The 23,232-nt window shown below is 37.0% G+C and overlaps 1 protein-coding gene across 8 annotated transcripts in view; it reads left to right on the forward strand.

The window, feature by feature from the left end:
* The window catches only part of CACNA2D1 (calcium voltage-gated channel auxiliary subunit alpha2delta 1), a 496,257-nt gene that overhangs the window by 80,899 nt on the left and 392,126 nt on the right, over positions 1 to 23,232 (forward strand). For all 8 annotated transcript variants that reach the window (XR_005021203.1, XM_036863210.1, XM_036863212.1 and 5 more), the window contains one exon: positions 6,316 to 6,397. Coding sequence is in view for 7 of the 8 variants with exons in the window: in XM_036863210.1 (XP_036719105.1) it covers positions 6,316 to 6,397 (82 nt within the window). In the remaining variant the exon portion in view is untranslated. The remainder of the gene's footprint in view (positions 1 to 6,315; positions 6,398 to 23,232) is intronic.

The following is a 23,232-nucleotide window of genomic DNA, read 5'->3' on the forward strand; positions in this document are numbered from 1 at the left end:
TTCATCTGAATGCCTTTTTTCTCCCATCTCACCCTCTTTAGCCTAGTGCCGGTGGAGAAATTCACACAGTCATGCTGATTAGTACTGATGAAAACTGGTGACCCCCAGTATAGAGCTTTTCCTTAAATACTCTCCAGTCATTGTTCTTTTGAAACCTCCAACTTTTCTATTCAACTACCCTACCTTAATACCTCCTGCCTATCTCTGAACCGATGACCCTGTCTACTTTATTACAAAAAAGAAAAAAAATAGAGACCAATAAGTAGAACTGTCTCCAGTTTTTGATCGAGTTGTTGTAGCTATTTTCATTTACTTAAAACCTTTTACGTTTCCCCTTCAATCTCCATGGAAGAAGTAACCTACCTTCCAGCCATGGATTAGGATTCTCCTGTGTTCTGCTTATTTCTTCACTCATCCTTCACCAGATCATGTTTGGAATATAGAGGGTAAGCAAGAAAAAGCTGAGTGAATCTAGAGTCTTTTGAAGGCCCTTGCCCTGTCAGTAAGTTACATGTTCTCTCCTGAGATTTCTCTGTGATGTCTCCTCTCCGTGCCTTTCTCCTTTTGCATAGAACCATGCCTATGTCTCTCTGATTAAAAAACAAAAAGGAGCACTAACTCCTTGTTCTCCATTTTTTCCTAGGTTCCACACTTCTCTCACTGTCCTCACATATAAGAGAGATAAATTTCTCTCACCTTGTTTGATGACTCTATCTCGATATTCTTCCCTTCCCTGGCTTTTGTGATACCATTGTTCTTGGATTCCCTTGTTTCTTGCCACTACTCAGATTCCTGTCTCTTTTTTCAGTGTTATTTTCCAGAGTTCTAGCTACTGTGTATTTTCTTTCTCCCTTTATAAACTCTCCTTTGGGAGTCATACACTGATTTACCTTTGTCCTTTGTAACTACCTGATCTTTAAATGCTATGGAAACTTCTGAGAGCTTCAAATCTATGTATATTCAATTGCCTACTGGGTTTCTATATGTGAATCTCTCAAAAACATCTCTACCTGAACCAATAAAAACGAACTCATCAATCCCCTCTAATTCGTTCTTCCTTTTATACTTTCTATAACAAAATTTCCTATCATTGTCTAACTGAGGAACTCCGTGAGTCACCTGCAAATCCTTTCTCCCATTCACTGTTTAAATCTAGTAGTACATGAAATCCTGCCATCCATCCTTCAGAGTTTTGTTGAGCTGGTTTCTTCTACTTGGTCTCCCTTTTGTTTCCCTCTCTACTCTCGCTACTACTGAGCCAGTTTGAACCCTCCTCATTTCTTCCATCTTATCTAGCCCCTCCATCCTCACTTTTTGTTCTCCCTCTAAGCCACCATCCACTTGGCTATCAGAGAAATTATTTTATCATGTTCATATACCCTTAATCTTGTTACTCGCTAACTTCACATTTTCCATTATCTCTCCGTTATTTTGAGGACACAATCTAAATGCTTCAGAATGTTATTTAAGACCCTGGGTCTGGCCAACTATTTGCCAGAATTTCTTCCTGACCATTCCTGACCCCATTCCATACATTTGATGAACAACCTTGGACTCCGGCCATACAGACTACTTGTGGTTGCTATGCCACGTTTTAAATTCCCCCTGCCTTCGTTGTTACTTCTTTCCCTTCTCGATTTTCTTAAATTCCACTTGTCCTTCAAATCTCACTTTAAGTAGCTACTAGTCGAAAGCCTCCTCTATCCACCTCCCCACACAACTATCTCATAAACTTTAAGTGACTCTTCTGATTCCTGAAGCATGTCCTACTGATGGGATTCAGGATGGGCTAAATATGGTTACATAGCCTATTGAATATTTTAAGCTGAAGGCGTTGGGGAAGTGGCATCTGCAGGAAGGACTTTGTGACCTTCCCCTCATGTGAGCATTGCTCCCCTATACCTGGGAGAAAGGAGCATCCTTACCTCTGAAGACATGGGGCAGAAAGAGAAATGTGAACGAATGGTCTCTGTTAAGTTTCCCCCAGTTTACTATACTTAGCTCATATTCTTTGTCCCATCATATCTTTCTATACTTCATCAAACCTAGCATAAAGACACTCAGGTTTAACCATTTTTGGGGGGGGAGGCAGGTCTTCATTTCCTTATGAAGCCTCCCGTGTCATGTAAAACTTAAATCAATTTGTATGCATTTCACTTATTAGTCTGTCTTTTGTTACAGGTTCTCAGTCAAGAATTCAGAAAGGTAGAAGAAAAGGTACTTTTTCCTCCCCTACACTACCTTATTCTTGTTCTCTTCTGCCTCTTTCCTGTCAGACCCAGTTTTAAACCTAACCAGATTGTAAAGCATGTATCTTTCGTTTCTGCCCTGCCAGCTTTTAGTATCTTCTCCAGCAGATACTAGTTCTTGTTGACAAAGAAGAAACAGCAAATTCTTCCTCATGGAGTGCTATGTTCATTTCTTATTATCTGAAAAGACTATATCCTCTGTAACTTTCTCCAAAATATTATAGTGCCTTCTGGAGACATTTAATAAAATAGTGCTTAGTGATTATGCGTATGTGGTTGACAATTTACCTAGAAAGAGAAAGACTGATGGAGAATTTGTCCATGTGAATATTTTCCCTTATGTTATTTTTCACTTTGATGATCAATGAGATCTTCGCTTATTTCCTAGCCATTATAATCTTCTAATTCCAGGTATGAAAGGCAGAGTGCTTATGTATTTTAGGAAAACCAGGTAATACCTCATGTCTATAAAAAATAATCTTTGTTCCTATACTATGTCCTTAACAGCTTGTCAGTGGGGCAGAGAAGACCGGTCGGGCCCTAAATTGCTTTTCAGCCAAAACAGGTTCACACCAGTGAACACTGGCAGTGACAGTACACTCAGGTGTCAAGTTAGAAAGCACGTTTTGGATCAGTTTAGCATGAATCAGAATTCAGGAGTTAAGTTTATTTTTTTACATATATAGTCTTTGTTTCTCAGTTTTCCAGCCAAAAACGTGTATAACACTTCTTACTATTTGTCAATGTTGGCAATTATATTTGAGAAGAGATGATTCATTTTCTCTGGGTTTTGTTCAGTGATTGCTTGGAGAAATGAAAGGGTCTCATCTGAATTAGAAAATGATGTCCATGTTTTTTTCTCCTACCCATCCCCTACTGTAATTTTTTTGTTCTTAATGTAAAAATGGATCACAATTATACTTACCTAATAGAGTAATATGAATATTACTTAGTATTCGTAATATTTTTCAAATATATATACCAGCCCAAAAGTAGCACAAAGTATATTAGAATAATGTGGTGTGCATCATTTATTTTAATGGTTCTAGAAATTTCTCTTAACTTTGCACCCTTTTCCCGTTTATTTATTTTTTGTTTCTTGATAATCATTTTGAAAATCATATTCATACAGCATGATTCAATAAATATTCTTCCTTATTTTCATTTGTGTGAAAGTACCCCTTGCTTTTATCTATTTCATTTACCAACTAGTTTGTTTCACATGTAAGTCAAGCCCCTCTGTGTTTTCTTCTAAGGCATTTCATCCTTTTTCATGACTGATTTTCAGTTTTCCTTCTTCCTCTTTAGATTTTTAGCTCATTACTCTTTTATATGGTCTCCTGTATGTACCTCACTTAAATCCCTTCCCCATGTTATACTTTTTCCACATTTAATGTTTAATACTGTTACATTTAAATTTATCAGAAAAAAGGTTGATGACCTTGTAGTAGTATTGAAATTTTTGTCTAAGGAGAAGACAAACGTGGTTAAATCCTCATGATCAAAGCACTTATGAAATATAAAGTTCATTTTCAAAACAGCACTTTTCTACCCCATTCTTGGAGGGGTAGAAACCAGTGCGGTAAAACCAGTGAACATGGCCAGGCCTCGGAATAATGAGAACTGGCTCTCTTGAGATAGGTGATGCAGCCGCCTACCATTTTAGATCCAGAATGTTGGTCATTGAGGATGAGAATGGTTCAGTGTTACTCTTCATCGCTCAACCAATTTCCTAAGGGAAAATGTACATAAGTGCCTTTTAAATACTAATCATGAAAGGTGTGATTTTCCTCATAGTAAATTTTTCTGAAACGTTTGAGAGCCACTAACACACTTCTGGAGAACAGGGGGGAAGGGACCAAGGTTGTTGTTCTTCCACAGAGTCCACCCACTGACGGGTTCATTCTCTAACGTGCTTTAAAGAACCTGTGCCTTTAGAGGTTCCTGGTGGGATCAGCAGATATGATTTCTGCTCCTTGACATTTTTTAAACTATGCCCTGTTGTCATTCCATTGAAAAGACTGACAGACGGGAGAGAGGGGGCTCAGTTCAGTGTGAATGCTGACTGGACAGAGCCCGCGCTGCGGTGGGGAAACCGGCTTCAGTCCTTGAATTACAGCTTGCTCTCTTATGACAGAAGAGTTACCTTTTTAAAAAAAATTTTTTATTGAATTATAGTTGATTTACAATGTTGTGTTAATTTCTGCTGTACAGTGAGGTGACTCAGTTATACATATATATATCCTTTTTCATATTCTTTTCCATCATGGTTTATCACAGGACATTGAATATGGTTCCCTGTGCTATACAGTAGGACCTCGTTGTTTATCCGTCCTGTATAGTATAATAGTTTGCATCTGCTAATCCCAAACTTCCAATCCTTCTCTCCCCCCACCTCCCCTCCCCCTTGGCAGACACAGGTCTGTTCTCTATGCCTTTGAGTCTGTTTCTGTATTGTAGATATGTTCATTTGAGAGTTTATGTTCACTGTCAAATGAACATATCTAAGAGTTACCTTTTAAATGTATAAATTATTTGTATGCTATTGCAGTATACTGAAACTGAATAAATCACACTGTCAATCAAAAAAAAAAAGGAGGGAAAACATTTAGTATTTATAAAATCCAAACAATAGAATAAATAAGCAATGATAGATACACAGACCATATATATGTAGAGAGAAGTTCAAATTCCAATATAAATCATTTCCTATCGTTCTTATTAGTGTTTTCTTATATTTGCATGGACAGAAAAGGGCACACACTTTAGGTCTTTTTGCAACATGAGGATGAATAAATGAAGTATATGAAGGGATTGCAAATTAAATTTAACTTATTAGAATGGGGAAAATTGTGTGGTATTTGGTAATCTCTAATGACAGGAAAAATAAGATAGACCATCAGTTTAGAATTTTCTAAAATGTTCTGATATCCATAGCTTGTATTTTAAGATCTCCATTACATTAAAGTGTATACAATTGTCTCTTGAACAACATGGGTTTAAACTTCGTGAGTCTATTTATAGTAGATTGTTTTTCAGTTAACGTATAGTACTACATGATCCATCATTGGTTTAATCTGTGGATGCCAAACCGCGGATGTGGAGGGCTGACTGTAAAGTTATTTGCGGATTTTCAGCTGCCTGGGGCTTTGCACTCCTAACCCCCCACATTGTTCAAGGCTCACCTGTACATGAAAAGGATTTGAACTGGAACCTTCAATCATAATTTTAATGCTCAAAACCATTTCTTTAAAACTTAAGCCTTGATCCAGTAATTCCAAATCTAAGAGTCTAGCTAAGGAAATGAAATACTTTTAAGCTTAATGTGTACTGAGATATTTGTTGCAGTGAAATTTTTAGCAATTAAAGCTGATGACATTCTAGTTATCTTTTAAAAAAGGAGGATGGTCAAGTATATTATGGGATTTAGAGATAAGGGAATATTAAGTGGCCATTAAAGTACAGTGTTTATAAAATATCTGTAATGACATGGAAGGGTATTTATCATGTGACTGATGGAAAAAAAGATATGTGAATTTTACATAATATGTGCTTGACCTTGTGAAAGAGTTTTAAAAGACTTGAAGGGAATACATCAAAATGTTAAGTGATTATACTTGGGTATTGGAATTATAAGAAATTTAAAAGTATTTGTCATTTTCTGGCATTTTTCAAATATTCTACATTTAACACACCCTTAGTATTATATTATGAAGGCTTGTAACCTAAAGGATAAAGTTTAGTTTAGAATATTCCATTCAGTAACTTGTTTTTAATGGCATTTTCATAAAAATTAAGCAAACGTTTACCCTCATTTGTCATTTTTCTCTTTTTGAGTTGGGGATATTTTAGCATCCTAAGAGGTTGACCCCTAAAGGTTCATTGGTTTTGTCACTTAAAAGTGGGCTGGGGGGGTGGGTAGGTATAGTAGGAGCTAGGAAGGAGGAGAAAGACTTAAAGGTAATTTAATGAATTATCTGCGGATAATCTGTGCATATAGAATGTCAGTCTGTGGCCTTACTTTGTGAGAGATCTGATAGAATATTCTCTTCTCTGATTTCTGCAGCATCAAGTCATGGGTGGATAAGATGCAGGAAGACCTTGTCACCCTGGCAAAAACTGCAAGTGGAGTCAACCAGCTTGTTGATGTGAGTAAAGTCTCCCCAAACTTACTAATCATTTCTTTAATTTGCATGCAGTTCTTTCCTCTAAGAAACTGTCTTTCTATGTTATAAATAGGACAGTTTTTCATGTGAATCTGATAATGAAGTTCTGAGAGGGACTTTTGGTGCTGCTAGTTATTGCCATCCCTAATAATTAGTGAGGTGTTCTCACCACACTTTACAGTTTATATACAGCCTTCCCTTACATGAGTTCATATGATGTATAGTCATCCCTGAAATTCAAATTGGGGTGTCCTGTTTCCTCCAGTCTTCAGAGGATATTAGGATCTTTTGTATAGTGGTGACTTTAAGCCCTGTGAGGGATTCTTTTGAATATCCTCAATGGGAACATATCTTCATTCTTTAAGGGTAGATTTTATTTTCAAAAGTGGTTTACAATGTTTATAGCCATGCCTAGAGGCTAGAGTGAATCACTGAGATGGGTCGTACAGACTTTTGTGCAAGGAAAGGAGACACTATAAAAGATTGTTTTTCTTATGATTTATGAAATGACTATGAATGTCACTCTAAAATGATTTTTGATAATAATAGCAACATGTAAATATTTGTGTAGCATCTTAAATAGATCATTTTCCTTGGGTAAGAGCATGTACATGTATAGCTTCCGTAAGATTTATTAAATTTTAAACATCATTTCTTTAGAGTCTCACTGCTTTCATTTCAATGTAAATAATCTAACAATTTGAAAGTACCTTCATCTTGTGTTCTTAGTGATGCAGTGAGGTGTTTTGTTTTCCAAAAATGTGGTGGATCAATGAGGTGAAATGGTATAAAAGTGGTTTCATGTATGATCTGTGAATATTTATTACATGAATATTTATATGTGAATATTCCTCTCTGGGAGAAACTAGAATGAATGGTTACTCTATGTATTAATAGGAATTCGTAAAGAAACCTTACTAAGCATATGATTCAAAATATTATTCCAGAATCTCTTCATAACACAATTGTAGGGTTCAGAGTATATGTTGAGTAAATTTCAATATTTATGAGATGAAATAAGGAATATATTTTGAAGTGAAAAGTGTTCTTTGTGAATAACAATGATCGAATTAATTCTAATGAACAGTTATTGAGCACACAACATGTCCCAGGCACTGTGCAGGCTACCAGGGGTTGACAGAGACACAGTTCCTCTCCTCAGAGAACTGACATGCTAGTAATCAAAATCTCCATTTTTGAAGGTGCAAAGATGCCTGAAGGCTACTGTTAGCTGATGTTTGGGATCTGCAATGATTCATTGTGGGAAAATAAATTAGAATATGAAAGTGTGTAGGGTAATAAGTAAGCCTCTATGAAAGTGATGGCATTTGTGGAATGAGAAAAAAAGAAAAGAGAATTGACAGATTCTGGTTAAAAGTTATGTAACTCTTTTTATTGACAGATTGAAATTAAAAATAAACTGGTTTTGGGAGCTCTTCTTTACTCCTCAGTGTTTTATCAGCCTCAAAAACCACTTTCTTGGCTGACCTCTTTTTTTTACTTTTGGTGTTAATACGTGAACCCTCTCTTGCCAAATCTGCTTTTTTCAATGAAGCTTTAAGAAAAAAAAAAGTCTCACCTGATGTCCATTATGCTTTATAAGTTGTAGATGACTAAGAAGAGTGTAAATATTGATGAATGAGTAAATGGCCTTGTCTAAATTAGGATAACAAAATAGAATGGACAGGATGGAAGAAAATCCCCACAATGCTGCTTTTATGAGGTATTGTACCTCATTACAGTGATAGAAAAAATACAAATAAAAGAATTATATGTATGTAACAAGGGAGGGAAAGAGGAATTTACTGTTGGAAGAAGAATTTAAGTATTAGGGGACAAGAAGATAGATAAATGTGTCCATATGCCTCTTTCTTTTTGCCCAGAGAGAAGGTGGTCCATGATGGGGGCAAAAGAGGTGCATTTCTTTTTTTTTAATTAAAAAAAATTTTTTTGGCTGCATTGGGTCTTCATTGCTGTGCAGGCTTTCTCTTGTTGTGGTGAGCGGGAGTTACTCTTCATTGCGGTGCATGGGCTTCTCATTGCGGTGGCTTCTCTTGTTGCAGAGCATGGGCTCTAGGCGCGCGGGCTTCAGTAGTTGCAGCACGCGGGCTCAGTAGTTGCAGCACGTGGGCCATAGAGCACACGGGTTTCAGTAGTTGCAGCATGTGGGTCCACTAGTTGCGGAGCACGGGCTCAGTAGTTGTAGTGCACGGGCTTAGTTGCTCCACGGCATGTGGGATCTTCCTGGAGCAGGGATCGAGCCCATGTCCCCTGCATTGGCAGGAGGATTCTTAACCACTGCACCACCAGGGAAGTCCCAGAGGTGCATTTCTTTTTGGCCACAGGAACTTAAAGCGCAGACTAGCTGAAGGACGCCAGAGTTGAGAGTGAACTTTGTGTTGAGACTAGGGGTGTTAGATGCATGGTGAGGATCAAAAGTTCAATAAATAGAGGAATTTAGCAGGTTTTGGGTTGAAATTCAATATTTAAAAAATGATGATTCCCAAATTATTGAATGTAGTTTCTACTGGCATCACAGGGCACATCTTGCTTTTTACCTGCAGGCTCAGCTGCAATGAGCAAACATAGCTAAAATAGGACATCTTTGCAATTTTATGAAAATTACTTTGAGCATCATAAAATATTAGCCCAGGGAAGTCTGATATATAGTATTGAATAAAAGCAGTACTTTAACTTTAAAAATTAGAGATTTTGCCCAGGTACCTGACTAACTTCTGTTAAAGATCAAGAATGAATAGGCTTATGTAGTACTATTAGCCCTGATGCATTCAAGTTTTAAGATATCTTTTATTGTATTTTTCCATTTCTAATCAAGTATTGGAAGAATACACATGTCCCTCAGTTGCGTATGATCATCCACAAAGTAGATTAAATAATTGAGGAAAGAGGGGCTTCCCTGGTGGCACAGTGGTTAAGAATCTGCCTGCCAATGCAGGGGACACGGATTCGAGCCCTGGTCCAGGAAGATCCCACATGCTGCGGGGCAGCTAAGCCCATGCACCACAACTACTGAGCCTGAGCTCTAGAGCCCACGAGCCACAACTACTGAGTCCGTGTGCCACAACTACTGAAGCCCACGCCTAGAGCCCGTGCTCTGCAACAAGAGAAGCCACTGCAATGAGAAACCTGTGCACCACAACAAAGAGTAGCCCCAACTCAGCCCAACTAAAGAAAGGCTGCACACAGCAACGAAGACCCAAGGAGGCCAAAAATAAACAAACAAACAAACAAATAAATAAATAAATTTATCAAAAAATTGAAAGAAAAAATAAAATTAGGAGAAAGAGATAATGCATTATACTTTTTCTTAGTATAGTACTTAATATATTAGAACCTTTTAAATACAACTGAGGACTACGTTTTTTTTTTTTTTCTAAATTAGTTCAAGTGTTCAAGCACTGTCCTAAGCCCTTTGCATCCATTATCTTATTAATCCTCAGGACAACCTTGTGAAGTGAATATCATCATCTTTAATAAGAAATTATTTGCAAGGTTAAATTTTTGTTCTAGGGTATACAACTACTAAATGGGATATAACTCCAACAATGAAAAGAGTCTTGTTACGCTTTAGAATATATGTTAATATTTTACCTTTTTATATTACCACTTGTATTTTGAGAAGGTGAGCAGATCTTCAGTTAGGTACAAGGTTAATATATCTGGTTGTGCTACTGCTCTTTTTATAAAAGATATAAAGAAGAAGTGAAAGCTCTGCCACCAAATATCTACTCATGAACATTTCCATTTGAGTTTCTTTAAAAAAGAAAAATGTAGAAGGAAATTCTAAGATGTAAATTTGCATGCAGTATTTAAAAACTTCCATTATTGTTCATGTGCACAGAAATGGTTTTGTGTGTATATCCGTTGAAAGAATTGCTACGAATTGTACAGGAAGTTTTTCCTGATTTTGTCTTCATGGTCTTCTAACTGAAGAAAATATACTTATTATTTTTTATAGAATGTTACAGCATATCCTTTTAAAATCTTAAAGACTATTATACCTGTAGTTCTTACAGTTGATAGCTTTGTGATCTAGCCAAGATGTTTATTTATTAACCTCATGGTGTTGCTGACATAGTTGACATAATCCATGTAAAATATTTATTGATCTATAATCAGAACTCAAGAAATGTCATTCATTTGTTATATTAATTGAGGGTATAGTATTATATTAGTTGGAGGTACAGGTGGAACCAATGTAACAAAGAGGTAAGATAACTGTGTATTTTTCTCTCATATGACAATCTAGAGGTGAGCAGTCTAGGGTCAGCAGAGTGGCTCTGCCATCCTCAGCATGTGGCTTCCTTCCTGGGTCCAAGGTGATCTCTCAGTTGCCCTTATTTCCCAGCCATCATGCAAAGGGAGAGAGATTAGAAGAGCAGGTACACAGTCCCTGTAAGGGTAAGACATCTTGCGCCCATTCTAGTGGTCAGAACTTATTCTCATGGCCACATCTTAACTGGAAAGGAGTCAGAGAAATGGAGTCTTTAGCTGGGTAATGATACGCTTACTCTCTCACAGTGGAAGAGGACAGAACAAAGAGTGGAGGATTACTAGTCTTCCACTGATAGGTACTATTTTTTGAAGAGCTATGTCTAAAAATGTATTAAAGACACATTAATACAAAATGCAATGCAAAATGCAATGCAGATTATGAAACATATATGTATTTTTTAAACAATTTGAATTATAGAATTTTTTGGAGACATTGGATTACTTTTGTTTACTTTTTATTGAATAAATTTGACATCATGTAAATTTAAGTTGCACATCATGTTACTTTGATACATTTATATTTTTTAATATGGTGGCCATTGTAATGATATTTATCACATTACATACTTATAGTACAATATTATCGTCTGTGTTCAGTAAACCATACATTAAATCCGTATCACTATTTTAGTATTTGTTACAAGTTTGTACTCTTAAATGCTATTAATTTTATCCCACTGCCCCCTCTCCCCTGGTAACCTCTGCTTTACTGTGTTTTTTTTTTTTTTTTTTACACGTTTGATTTTTTTAGATTCCACACATAAGTGATATCGTACAGTACTTTTCTTTCTTTGTCTGGCTTATCTCACTTAACGTAATGTGCGCAAGGTCCATCCATGTTGTTGAAAATGGCAGAATATTCTTCTTTCTCATGGTTGAATAATATTTTATTGTATATATACTACATCTTTTTATTCATTCATCCATTGATGGGCATTTGGGTTGTTTTCATTTCTTGGCTATTGTGAATAGTGCTGCAAATAAACATGAAGGTACATATGTCTCGTCAAACTCCTATTTTCTTTCCTTTGGGTATATCCCCAGAAGCAGAATTGCTGGTTCATATGGTAGGTCTATTTTTAATTTTTTGAGGAACCTCCATATTGTTTTCCATTGTTTTTGGACTAATTTACTTCCCACCAATAGTGTGTAAGGATTACTTTTTCACCAGTATGTGCCAGCACTTGTTGTCTCTTGTCTACTTGATGATAGCCATTCTAACAGGTGTGAGGTGATAGCTTTTTGTGATTTTTATTTGCATTTCCCTGATGATTAATAAGGTTGAGCATCTTATCATGTGCCTGTTGCTCATTTTGATGACCTCTTTGGAAAAAATTTCTCTTTCTTCTGCCCTTTTCTTCCATTGGATTATTTTTGTTATTGTTGTTATTAAGTTGTGTTAATATGCAAAATATATTTAAAAACTAACCCCTTTCTGATATTTAGTTTGCCAATTTTTCTCCCTTCTGTAGGCTACCTTTTCATTTTAATTGTTTTTTTTTTTTTTTTTTTTTTTGCTGTGCAGAAGCTTTTGAATTTGATGTAGTCCCATTTGATGATTTTTGCTTTTGTTGTTTGTGCTGTTGGCATTGTGCCCAAAGAATCATTGCCAAGACCAATATCAGTGAGCCTCTTGCCTATGTTTTCTAGGATTTTTATGGTGTCAGGTCTTAATTTAAGTCTTTGTTCCATTTCGAGTTAATTTTTGTGAATGGTGTGAGATAGAGGTCCAGTTTCACTGTCCTGCATGTGTTTTTCCAGTTTTCCCAGCATCATTCATTGAAGAGACTAACCTTTACCCCTTGGGTGTTCTTGGCTCTCTTGTCGAATAGTAGTTGATCGTATGTACTGGGATTTAATTCTGGGCTCTCTATTCTGTTACAGTTGTCTATGTGTTTATTTTTGTGCCAGTACTGTACTGTTTTTCATTACCATGGCTTTGTAGTATAGTTTGAAAGCAGCAAGTGTAATACTTCCAGTTTTGTTCTTTGTTCTCAGGATTGGTTTGGCTATTTGGGGTCTCTTGTGGTTCCAAACAAATTTTAGGATTATTTCTTCTACTTCTGTAAAGAATGCATTTGGTATTTTGATGGCAATTGTGTTGAATCTAAAGATGGCTTTGGTTAGTATGGCCATTTTAACAATATTAATTCTCCCGTTCCATGAACACAGGATGTCTTTCCATTTGTTTATGTCTTCTCCAATTTCTTTCAGTAAAGTGAGGGCATTTTATTACTTTTAAACACACACACACACAAACACAAACTTTTTTAGCTGTTGTGCTGGCAAGTGGAGAGGATGATAATCATATGTTAATAAATAGATGACATTTTAGAAATTAAAGTGGTCTTAATATTTTGGAAACAAGGTTAAGTTCATAAAACATTCACTAGCAACCATTTTTTCATTTAATACATTAATAAATTATTTCATGATAAAGTTATACCAAAATTTCAACCAGTATCTAAATGACCAGGTATTCTAAATCAATGGTTTCTATAACAATAAGAATTTGCTTTATGCAAAAGGTTTCTAAAAATAAATTGATGAATAGAAACTGCTCTTTATTTTTTCTATAAAACGCCTTGCTGAATCTGCAAAAAGTTATATTAAAAGGAAATGGAACTTTGCAAATATGTCAGAAATCCTCAGTTGCTGCACTTGATTGCCTCTGCCCTGGGGAAAGCAAACCACAACGGTGGAAACAAATTACAGTCATCCCGGAGGTTAGTTGTCTCCTTTGTGTGCTATTTTATTCACACTCCCGCCTTTCCCTTTAGGAATCCGAGACCTTCTTGTAGACTCCTTTTTATTACAAAAGGAAGGGATTGATAGTTATCATTTCCACTTGGTTATTTAAGTCTTTGGTAACTCTTTGAGCCCTGGAGCAGAACATATTTGGTATTAGGAAGCAGATGTGAAGACCGTATTTTGGGAAGAGGTAGAGTTTCTCCTCATTCCAAATAGGTCTCTTATTCCTGGCAGGGAACAGGTGGGGATAGGGAACTAGCAGAACCTGGGCTGAGGTGAGGCACATGATGCACTGAAGGTGAAGACTTTAAGGAGGCGCACTTGTTCTGAGGGTCATAAACTTGCACGATCCTTAGAGTGAGTTAGGGGCTCCTAAAATTTTGTGCTCTCGCTGCCTCACTTGCCTCACCCTCGTCCTAGCCCTGAGGCCCAAGGACAGGAAAGGCCTAACTTGCTCTGTATATTCTGCTCCCCATGGCTGAATGCAGAGACATTTGCAGCCTTTGGACATCACACAAATTACAGGCTACATTTTCTTTCCTGTGCCTTTCCCCCCAATGTATAATGTCAGGTCTTTCTTACAGCTTTGTTTGATGTTTTGTAAGTCTCCCAGACTCCTCTTATGTCCCTGTAGGGTACAATGGCTGTTCTTCCAGTGTTAACAATATATGCATTTTGAAATCTCACCCACATTATTTGACATTGCTCCATATTTCCCCTTCTATTTCAGTTTTAATGTGTTGTGTCTTCTTATATTGAAGGATGTTAGGGAAATACAAACTTTTTGTTAACAGAGACTATTGTATCCCTCTTGTCATCTAAGAGAGTTGAAATGATGCTTGTCACCTTGTTATTATAAGACTTTCATCTTTTTTTTTTTAGTTGTTTTTTTTTTAATTTCTGAATTTTATTTTATTTATTTTTTTATACAGCAGGTTCTTATTAGTCATCAATTTTATACACGTCAGTGTATACATGTCAATCCCAATGGCCCAATTCATCACACCACCATCCCCACCCCCCCGCGGCTTTCCCCCCTTGATGTCCATACGTTTGTTCTCTACATCTGTGTCTCAACTTCTGCCCTGCAAACCGGTTCATCTGTACGATTTTTCTAGGTTCCACATACATGCGTTAATATACGATATTTGTTTTTCTCTTCTCACTTACTTCACTCTGTATGACAGTCTCTAGATCCATCCACGTCTCAACAAATGACCGAATTTCGTTCCTTTTTATGGCTGAGTAATATTCCACTGTATATATGTACCACATCTTCTTTATCCATTTGTCTGTTGATGGGCATTTAGGTTGCTTCCATGACCTGGCTATTGTAAATAGTGCTGCAATGAACATTGGGGTGCATGTGTCTTTTTGAATTATGGTTTTCTCTTGAGTATATGCCCAGTAGTGGGATTGCTGGATCATATGGTAATTCTATTTTTAGTTTTGTAAGGGACCTCCATACTGTTCTCCATAGTGACTGTATCAATTTACATTCCCACCAACAGTGCAAGAGGGTTCCCTTTTCTCCACACCCTCTCCAGCATTTGTTGTTTGTAGATTTTCTGGTGACGCCCATTCTAACTGGTGTGAGGTGATACCTCATTGTAGTTTTGATTTGCATTTCTCTAATAATTAGTGATGTTGAGCAGCTTTTCATGTGCTTCTTGGCCATCTGTATGTCTTCTTTGGAGAAATGTCTATTTAGGTCCTCTGCCCATTTTGGATTGGGTTGTTTTTTTCTTTAATATTGAGCTGCATGAGCTGTTTATATATTTTGGAGATTAATCCTTTGTCCGTTGATTCGTTTGCAAATATTTTCTCCCATTCTGAGGGTTGTCTTTTTGTCTTGTTTATGGTTTCCTTTGCTGTGCAAAAGCTTTGAAGTTTCATTAGGTCCCATTTGTTTATTTTTGTTTTTATTTCCATTACTCTAGGAGGTGGATCAAAAAAGATCTTGCTGTGATTTATGTCAAAGAGTGTTCTGCCTATGTTTTCCTCTGAGAGTTTTATATTGTCCAGTCTTACATTTAGGTCTCGAATCCATTTTGAGTTTATTTTTGTGTATGGTGTTAGGGAGTGGTCTAATTTCATTCTTTTACATGTAGCTGTCCAGTTTTCCCAGCACCACTTATTGAAGAGACTGTCTTTTCTCCATTGTATATCCTTGCCTCCTTTGTCATAGATTAGTTGACCATAGGTGTGTGGGTCTATCTCTGGGCTTTCTATCCTGTTCCATTGATCTGTATTTCTGTTTTTGTGCCAGTACCATATTGTCTTGATTACTGTAGCTTTGTAGTATAGTCTGAAGTCAGGGAGTCTGATTCCTCCAGCTCCGTTTTTTTCCCTCAAGACTGCTTTGGCTATTCGGGGTGTTTTGTGTCTCCATACAAATTTTAAGATGATTTGTTCTAGTTCTGTAAAAAATGCCACTGGTAATTTGATAGGGATTGCATTGAATCTGTAGATTGCTTTGGGTAGTATAGTCATTTTCACAATATTGATTCTTCCAATCCAAGAACATGGTATATCTTTCCATCTGTTGGTATCATCTTTAATTTCTTTCATCAGTGTCTTATAGTTTTCTGCATACAGGTCTTTTGTCTCCTTAGGTAGGTTTATTCCTAGGTATTTTATTCTTTTTGTTGCAATGGTAAATGGGAGTGTTTCCTTAATTTCTCTTTCAGATTGTTCATCATTAGTGTATAGGAATGCAAGAGATTTCTGTGCATTAATTTTGTATCCTGCAGCTTTACCAAATTCATTGATTAGCTCTCGTAGTTTTCTGGTGGCATTTTTAGGATTCTCTATGTATAGTATCATGTCATCTGCAGACAGTGACAGTTTTACTTCTTCTTTTCCAATTTGTATTCCTTTTATTTCCTTTTCTTCTCTGATTGCCATGGCTAGGACTTCCAAAACTATGTTGAATAATAGTGGTGAGAGTGGACATCCTTGTCTCGTTCCTGATCTTAGAGGAAATGCTTTCAGTTTTTCACCATTGAGAATGATGTTTGCTGTGGGTTTGTTGTATATTGCCTTTATTATGTTGGGGTAGGTTCCCTCTATGCCCACTTTCTGGAGAGTTTTTATCATAAATGGGTGTTGAATTTTGTCGAAAGCTTTTTCTGCATCTATTGAGATGATCATATGGTTTTTATTCTTCAGTTTGTTAATATGGTGTATCACATTGATTGATTTGCGTATAGTGAAGAATCCTTGCATCCCTGGGATAAATCCCACTTGATCGTGGTGTATGGTTCTTTTAATGTGTTGTTGGATTCTGTTTGCTAGTATTTTGTTGAGGATTTTTGCATCTATATTCATCAGTGATATTGGTCTGTAATTTTCTTTTTTTGTACTATCTTTGTTTGGTTTTGGTATCAGGGTGATGGTGGCCTCATAGAATGAGTTTGGGAGTGTTCCTTCCTCTGCAATGTTTTGGAAGAGTTTGAGAAGGATGGGTGTTAGATCTTCTCTACATGTTTGATAGAATTCACCTGTGAAGCCATCTGGTCCTGGACTTCTGTTTGTTGGAAGATTTTAAATCACAGTTTCAATTTCATTACTTGTGATTGTTCTGTTCATATTTTCTATTTCTTCCTGGTTCAGTCTTGGAAGGTTATACCTTTCTAAGAATTTGTCTGTTTCTTCCAGGTTGTCCATTTTATTGGCATAGAGTTGCTTGTAGTAGTCTGTTAGGATGCTTTGTATTTCTGCGGTGTCTGTTGTAACTTCTCCTTTTTCATTTCTAATTTTATTGATTTGAGTCCTCTCCCTGTTTTTCTTGATGAGTCTGGCTAATGGTTTATCAATTTTGTTTATCTTCTCAAAGAACCAGCTTTTAGTTTTATTGATCTTTGGTATTGTTTTCTTTGTTTCTATTTCATTTATTTCTGCTCTGATCTTTATGATTTCTTTCCTTCTGCTAACTTTGGGTTTTGTTTGTTCTTCTTTCTCTAGTTCCTTCAGGTGTAAGTTTAGATTGTTTATTTGAGATTTTTCTTGTTTCTTGAGGTAGGCTTGTATAGCTATAAACTTCCCTCTTAGAACTACTTTTGCTGCATCCCATAGGTTTTGGATCATCCTGTTTTCATTGTCATTTGTCTTTAGGTATTTTCTGATTTCCTGTTTGATTTCTTCAGTGATCTCTTGTTTATTTAGTAACGTATTGTTTAGTCTCCATGTGTTTGTGTTTTTTCCGTTTTTTTCCCTGTAATTGATTTCTAATCTCATAGCGTTGTGGTCAGAAAAGATGCTTGATATGATTTCAATTTTCTTAAATTTACTGAGGCTTGATTTGTGACCGAAGGTGTGATCTATCCTGGAGAATGTTCCGTGTGCACTCTAGAAGAAAGTGTAATCTGCTGTTTTTGGATGGAATGTCCTATAAATATCAATTAAATCTATCTGGTCTATTGTGTCATTTAAAGCTTGTGTTTCTTTATTTATTTTCATTTTGGATGAACTGTCCGTTGGTGCTAGTGAGGTGTTAAAGTCCCCCACTATTATTGTGTTGCTGTTGATTTCCTCTTTTAGAGATGTTAGCAGTTATGTATAGATGTTAGCCTTATGTATCGAGGTGCTCCTATGTTGGGTGCATATATATTTATAATTGTTATATCTTCTTCTTGGATTGATCCCTTGATCATTATGTAGTGTCCTTCGTTGTCTCTTGTAAGATTCTTTATTTTAAAGTCTATTTTATCTGATATGAGTATTGCTACTCCAGCTTTCTTTGGATTTCCATTTGCATGGAATATCTTTTTCCATCCCCTCACTTTCAGGCTGTATGTGTCCCTAGGTCTGAAGTTGGTCTCTTGTAGACAGCATATATATGGGTCTTGTTTTTGTATCCATTCAGCAAGCCTGTGTCTTGTGGTTGGAGCATTTAATCCATTCACATTTAAGGTAATTATCGATATGTATGTTCCTCTGACCATTTTCTTAATTGTTACGCATTTGTTTTTGTAGGTCCTTTTCTTCTCTTGTGTTTCCCTCTTAGAGGAGTTCCTTTAGCATTTGTTTTAGAGCTGGTTTGGTGGTTCTGAATTCTCTTAGCTTTTGGTTGTGTGTAAAGCTTTTAGTTTCTCCATCGAATCTGAATGAGATCCTTGCTGGGTAGAGTAATCTTGGTTGTAGGTTCTTCCCTTTCATCACTTTAAGTATATCATGCCACTCCCTTCTGGTTTGTACAGTTTCTGCTGAGAAATGAGCTGTTAACCCTATGGGAGTTCCTTGTATATTATTTGTCATTTTTCCCTTACTGCTTTCAATAATTTTTCTTTGTCTTTCATTTTTGCCAATTTGATTACTATGTGTCTTGGCATGTTTCTCCTTGGGTTTATCCTGTATGGGACTCGCTGTGCTTTCTGGACTTGGGTGGCTATTTCCTTTCCCATGTTAGGGAAGTTTTCAACTATAATCTCTTCAAATATTTTCTCAAGTCCTTTCTCTCTCCCTCTCCTTCTGGGACCCCTATAATGCGAATGTTGTTGTGTTTAATGTTGTCCCAGATGTCTCTTAGCCTGTCTTCATTTCTTTTCATTCTTTTTTCTTTATTCTGTTCCGCAGCAGTGAATTCTACCATTCTGTCTTTCAGGTCACTTATCCGTTCTTCTGCGTCAGTTATTCTTCTATTGATTCCTTGTAGTGTATTTTTCATTTCAGTTATTATACTGTTCATCTCTGTTTGTTTGTTCTTTAATTCTTCTAGGTCTTTGTTAAATATTTCTTGCATCTTCTCGATCTTTGCCTCCATTCTTTTTCCGAGGTCCTGGATCATCTTCACTATCATTATTCTGGATTCTTTTTCTGGAAGGTTGCCTATCTCCACTTCATTTAGTTGTTTTTCTGGGGTTTTATCTTGTTCCTTCATCTGGTACATAGCCCTCTGCCTTTTCATCTTGTCTATCTTTCTGTGAATGTGGTTTTTGTTCCACAGGCTGCAGGATTGTAATTCTTCTTGCTTCTGCTGTTTGCCCTCTGGTGGATGAGGCTATCTAAGAGGCTTGTGTAAGTTTCCTGATGGGAGGGACTGGTAGTGGGTAGAGCTGACTGTTGCTCTGGTGGGCAGAGCTCAGTAAAACTTTAGTCCGCTTGACTGCTGATGGGTGTGGCTATGTTCCCTCCCTGTTGGTTGTTTGGCCTGAGGGAACCCAACACTGGGGCCTAACTGGGCTCTTTGGTGGGGCTAATGCCAGACTCTGGGAGGGCTCATGTTAAGGAGTACGTCCTTGAACTTCTGCTGTCAGCGTCATTGTCCCCACGGTGAGCCACAGCCACCCCCTGCCTCTGCAGGAGACCCTCCAACACTACCAGGTAGGTCTGGTTCAGTCTCCCCTGGGGTCACTGCTCCTTCACCTGGGTCCTGATGCACACACTAGTTTATGTGTGCCCTCCAAGAGTGGGGTCTCTGTTTCCCCCAGTCCTGTCGAAGTCCTGCAATCATTTCCTACTAGGCTTCAAATTCAAAGTCTGTTTCTCTAGGAATTCCTCCTCCCATTGCTGGACCCCCAGGTTGGGAAACCTGACGTGGGGCTCAGAACCTTCACTCCAGTGGGTGGACTTCTGTGGTCTAAGTGTTCTCCAGTCTGTGAGTCACCCACCCAGCAGTTATGGGAATTGATTTTACTGTGATTGCACCCCTCCTGCCGTCTCATTGTGGCTTCTCCTTTGTCTTTGGATGTGGGGTATCTTTTTTCGTGAGTTCCAGTGTCTTCCTGTCGATGATTGTTCAGCAGTTAGTTGTGATTCTGGTGTTCTCGCAAGAGGGAGTGAGAGCATGTCCTTCTACTCCACCATCTTGGTTCTTCCTCCCAAGACTTTCATCTTAAAAGTAAATTCTGTCTGCATTTCTAACATGTTAGTCTAGAATGTGTAAAAATATTTAAGAAATTTATTGATTAATTTTTCCTGGAAGTTTATTTTTGAAGTAGAATCATTCTTCAAAGGTATTATCATAGAATTTCCTGGCTTTTGATTCACTATTATGACTTCATAAGTTAAAGTTATGTTGAAATCAGTACCTTCATATTTTAATATGCTCTCAAAGATGTAAATATGAAATGTGTCTAAATATTGAGCATTCAGAGCTCTTAATTAAGTTAGTATTTACATAATTAATGGTTTCTATAACATAATTAATGGTTTCTGTATTAAGTGAAGAATTTCTTTTCATTAGTAACTCATGGGATTAACAGACTGATGCTTTGACTTTGACATTGTGGTCATGCCATCTTTATGTAAATAGAATATTCATTTTCTAGGTGGTAGAGAGTTTAATCTATTAATCTGTTTACAAAAAAAAGATACTGTAAAACAGAATATAATTAATCATTGGGGATTGTGATTAGGGAATCAGCAAGATGCAGAGGCAGCAACAGGGTTGGGGAATCTTCTTTTCTACTCTGTTAAGTAGCTGGATGATATTAGATTTCTCTTTACCTGCTTGTCAACTGAGGTAAATGGTAACACTCTCCCTTCCTTATAGAAATGTAACAGGGGTAAAAGGGAGTGTAACAAGAAATGTGAGAGCAATAATAGATGCTATGAAGAAGTTAAATGCTTATTACTTTAAAAAATGTAGCTTTATATTTATATTACTTTTGTAAAAGTAATATTACTTTATAAAAGTAATATAACTATTTTATAAAGGTAATATAATTACTTTTCAAATAAAGCTATTTATTTTTATTTCACATTTTCTGGTTTTATTTAGAGTTGCCTTATTCCCTCAATGATGATATGTTGCAACTAAATCAGTTACCACAGTTATGTCAGCAACCTGAGATTGTTATTATTTTGAGGGGAAAAACACTTTTTTTTTCTTAGTAGAAGGAAATCTACTTGACTACAGAATGTACTGTCAGTAGAGACTGTGGACCCCCTTTACCCACCTACTGGAGATTTTAAAGAAGAAGCTATTTTTTTAAGACAGTGGTTAATTACATTCATTTTCAAAGGTACAGAATAAACTCTAAGGGGATTTCTAATCTTAGGGTGACTTTCAGTATTTTATTAACAGATTTTTAAGTGAAGTACTATTGTTTCACAAACATGAATGGTGAAAGACTATTAAAAAGTTTTTACCTTACAAATCTGTTCCATTAGCAATCAGTAATTAACACTTTAAGTTATGCTCGCACTTGAAGGATGAATTATTAGTTATTATTTCCCCAAATAGAAATCAGATGGTTTGGTAATACTAATTACAGAGAGAGTGATGGGTAGTGGCTATGCTGTTTTCTTGCCTGTGAGCTGCACAGAGGAAAGGGAAGCTAAAAACTCGTAAGTGATGTAGCCAAGTGTTGGCTTCTTCTCTAGAATGAAGATGAATGGCATAAAAGACCATTCATTATTTGCTACTGTGCACTCTCAATATGCAACATAGAGCTGCTGCTTTTTTTTCCTGAAGACTTCATTAATGTCTTTATATCTAGAGCAGTGGTTCTCAGCTGAGGGCAGTTTTGTCCCCCAGGAGACATTTGTCAATACTTGGGAACATCTGTGATTATCACAGCTGGAGGGAGAGGGGGTGAGTGCTCCTGGCATCTAGTGTGTAGAGGCTGAGGATGCTGCTAAACATCCCATAGTGCACAGGGCGTCACCCCACAACAAAGAATTATCTGGTGAAAATGTCCGTAGTGCTGAGGTTGCAAAACAGCTCTCGAAAAACTGAAGAATTTGAGGTAAGAATAAATGTCGGAAATTCTTTAAATGAATACAAAGTTGTAAAAAATTGCATCTCAGCGTTGATACCTAGCAATTTTACTTTAGAAAAGCCATTTGTTAATAAGGTATGATGGTTAAGGGCAAATTGAACTGCTGCTTTTTAAAATTCTTTTGTTGGCAGTGAAATGAATTTAGGTCGTTTGGGGTTAGGGACATTAAACAAGCCACTCACTCAGCCTGTGGTTAATTATTTTTCAATTTAATTTTAATAAAATCTAGTATGATCTCTTTTACTTTTAATTGCATATGCATTTTCTGGTCAAAATACATACACAATTCATATACAGCTCCAGATATTTAAAGGGAAACAAGGTAGTTTAAATTATTTATTTATTTATTTATTTATGGCTGTGTTGGGTCTTCGTTTCTGTCCGAGGGCTTTCTCTAGTTGCGGCAAGTGGGGGCCACTCTTCATCACGGTGCGCGGGCCTCTCATTATCGCGGCCTCTCTTGTTGCGGAGCACAGGCTCCAGATGCGCAGGCTCAGTAATTGTGGCTCACGGGCCTAGTTGCTCCGTGGCATGTGGGATCTTCCCAGACCAGGGCTCGAACCCGTGTCCCCTGCATTGGCAGGCAGATTCTCAACCACTGCGCCACCAGGGAAGCCCGAAACAAGATAGTTTAATAAGTTACTTCTGGAATTAAAGACAAACAAAAAGCCAAGTAGGTAGCTTTTATACATATCTTAATATTCTTAATATTTTTGTTGTTTTAATTCTAAGTATTCTAAGAGAAACTTAAAACTTACCATATGTGTGAGATGTCTCCAGCCTAAAAACTGAAGAATTCTTTTTTTTTTTTTTTTTTTAAAGCAAAGAATCACATTGAAGTGAAACTTTGCTGGTTTATTTTAAAATTTTTTTAATTTATTTATTTATGACTGCATGGGTCTTCGTTTCTGTGCGAGGGCTTTCTCTTGTTGCGGCAAGCGGGGGCCACTCTTCATCGCGGTGCGCGGGCCTCTCATTATCACGGCCTCTCTTGTTGCGGAGCACAGGCTCCAGACGCGCAGGCTCAGTAATTGTGGCTCACGG

Source organism: Balaenoptera musculus, chromosome 9 (assembly GCF_009873245.2).
Source record: "Balaenoptera musculus isolate JJ_BM4_2016_0621 chromosome 9, mBalMus1.pri.v3, whole genome shotgun sequence".
Classification (NCBI taxonomy): Eukaryota; Metazoa; Chordata; class Mammalia; order Artiodactyla; family Balaenopteridae; genus Balaenoptera; species Balaenoptera musculus.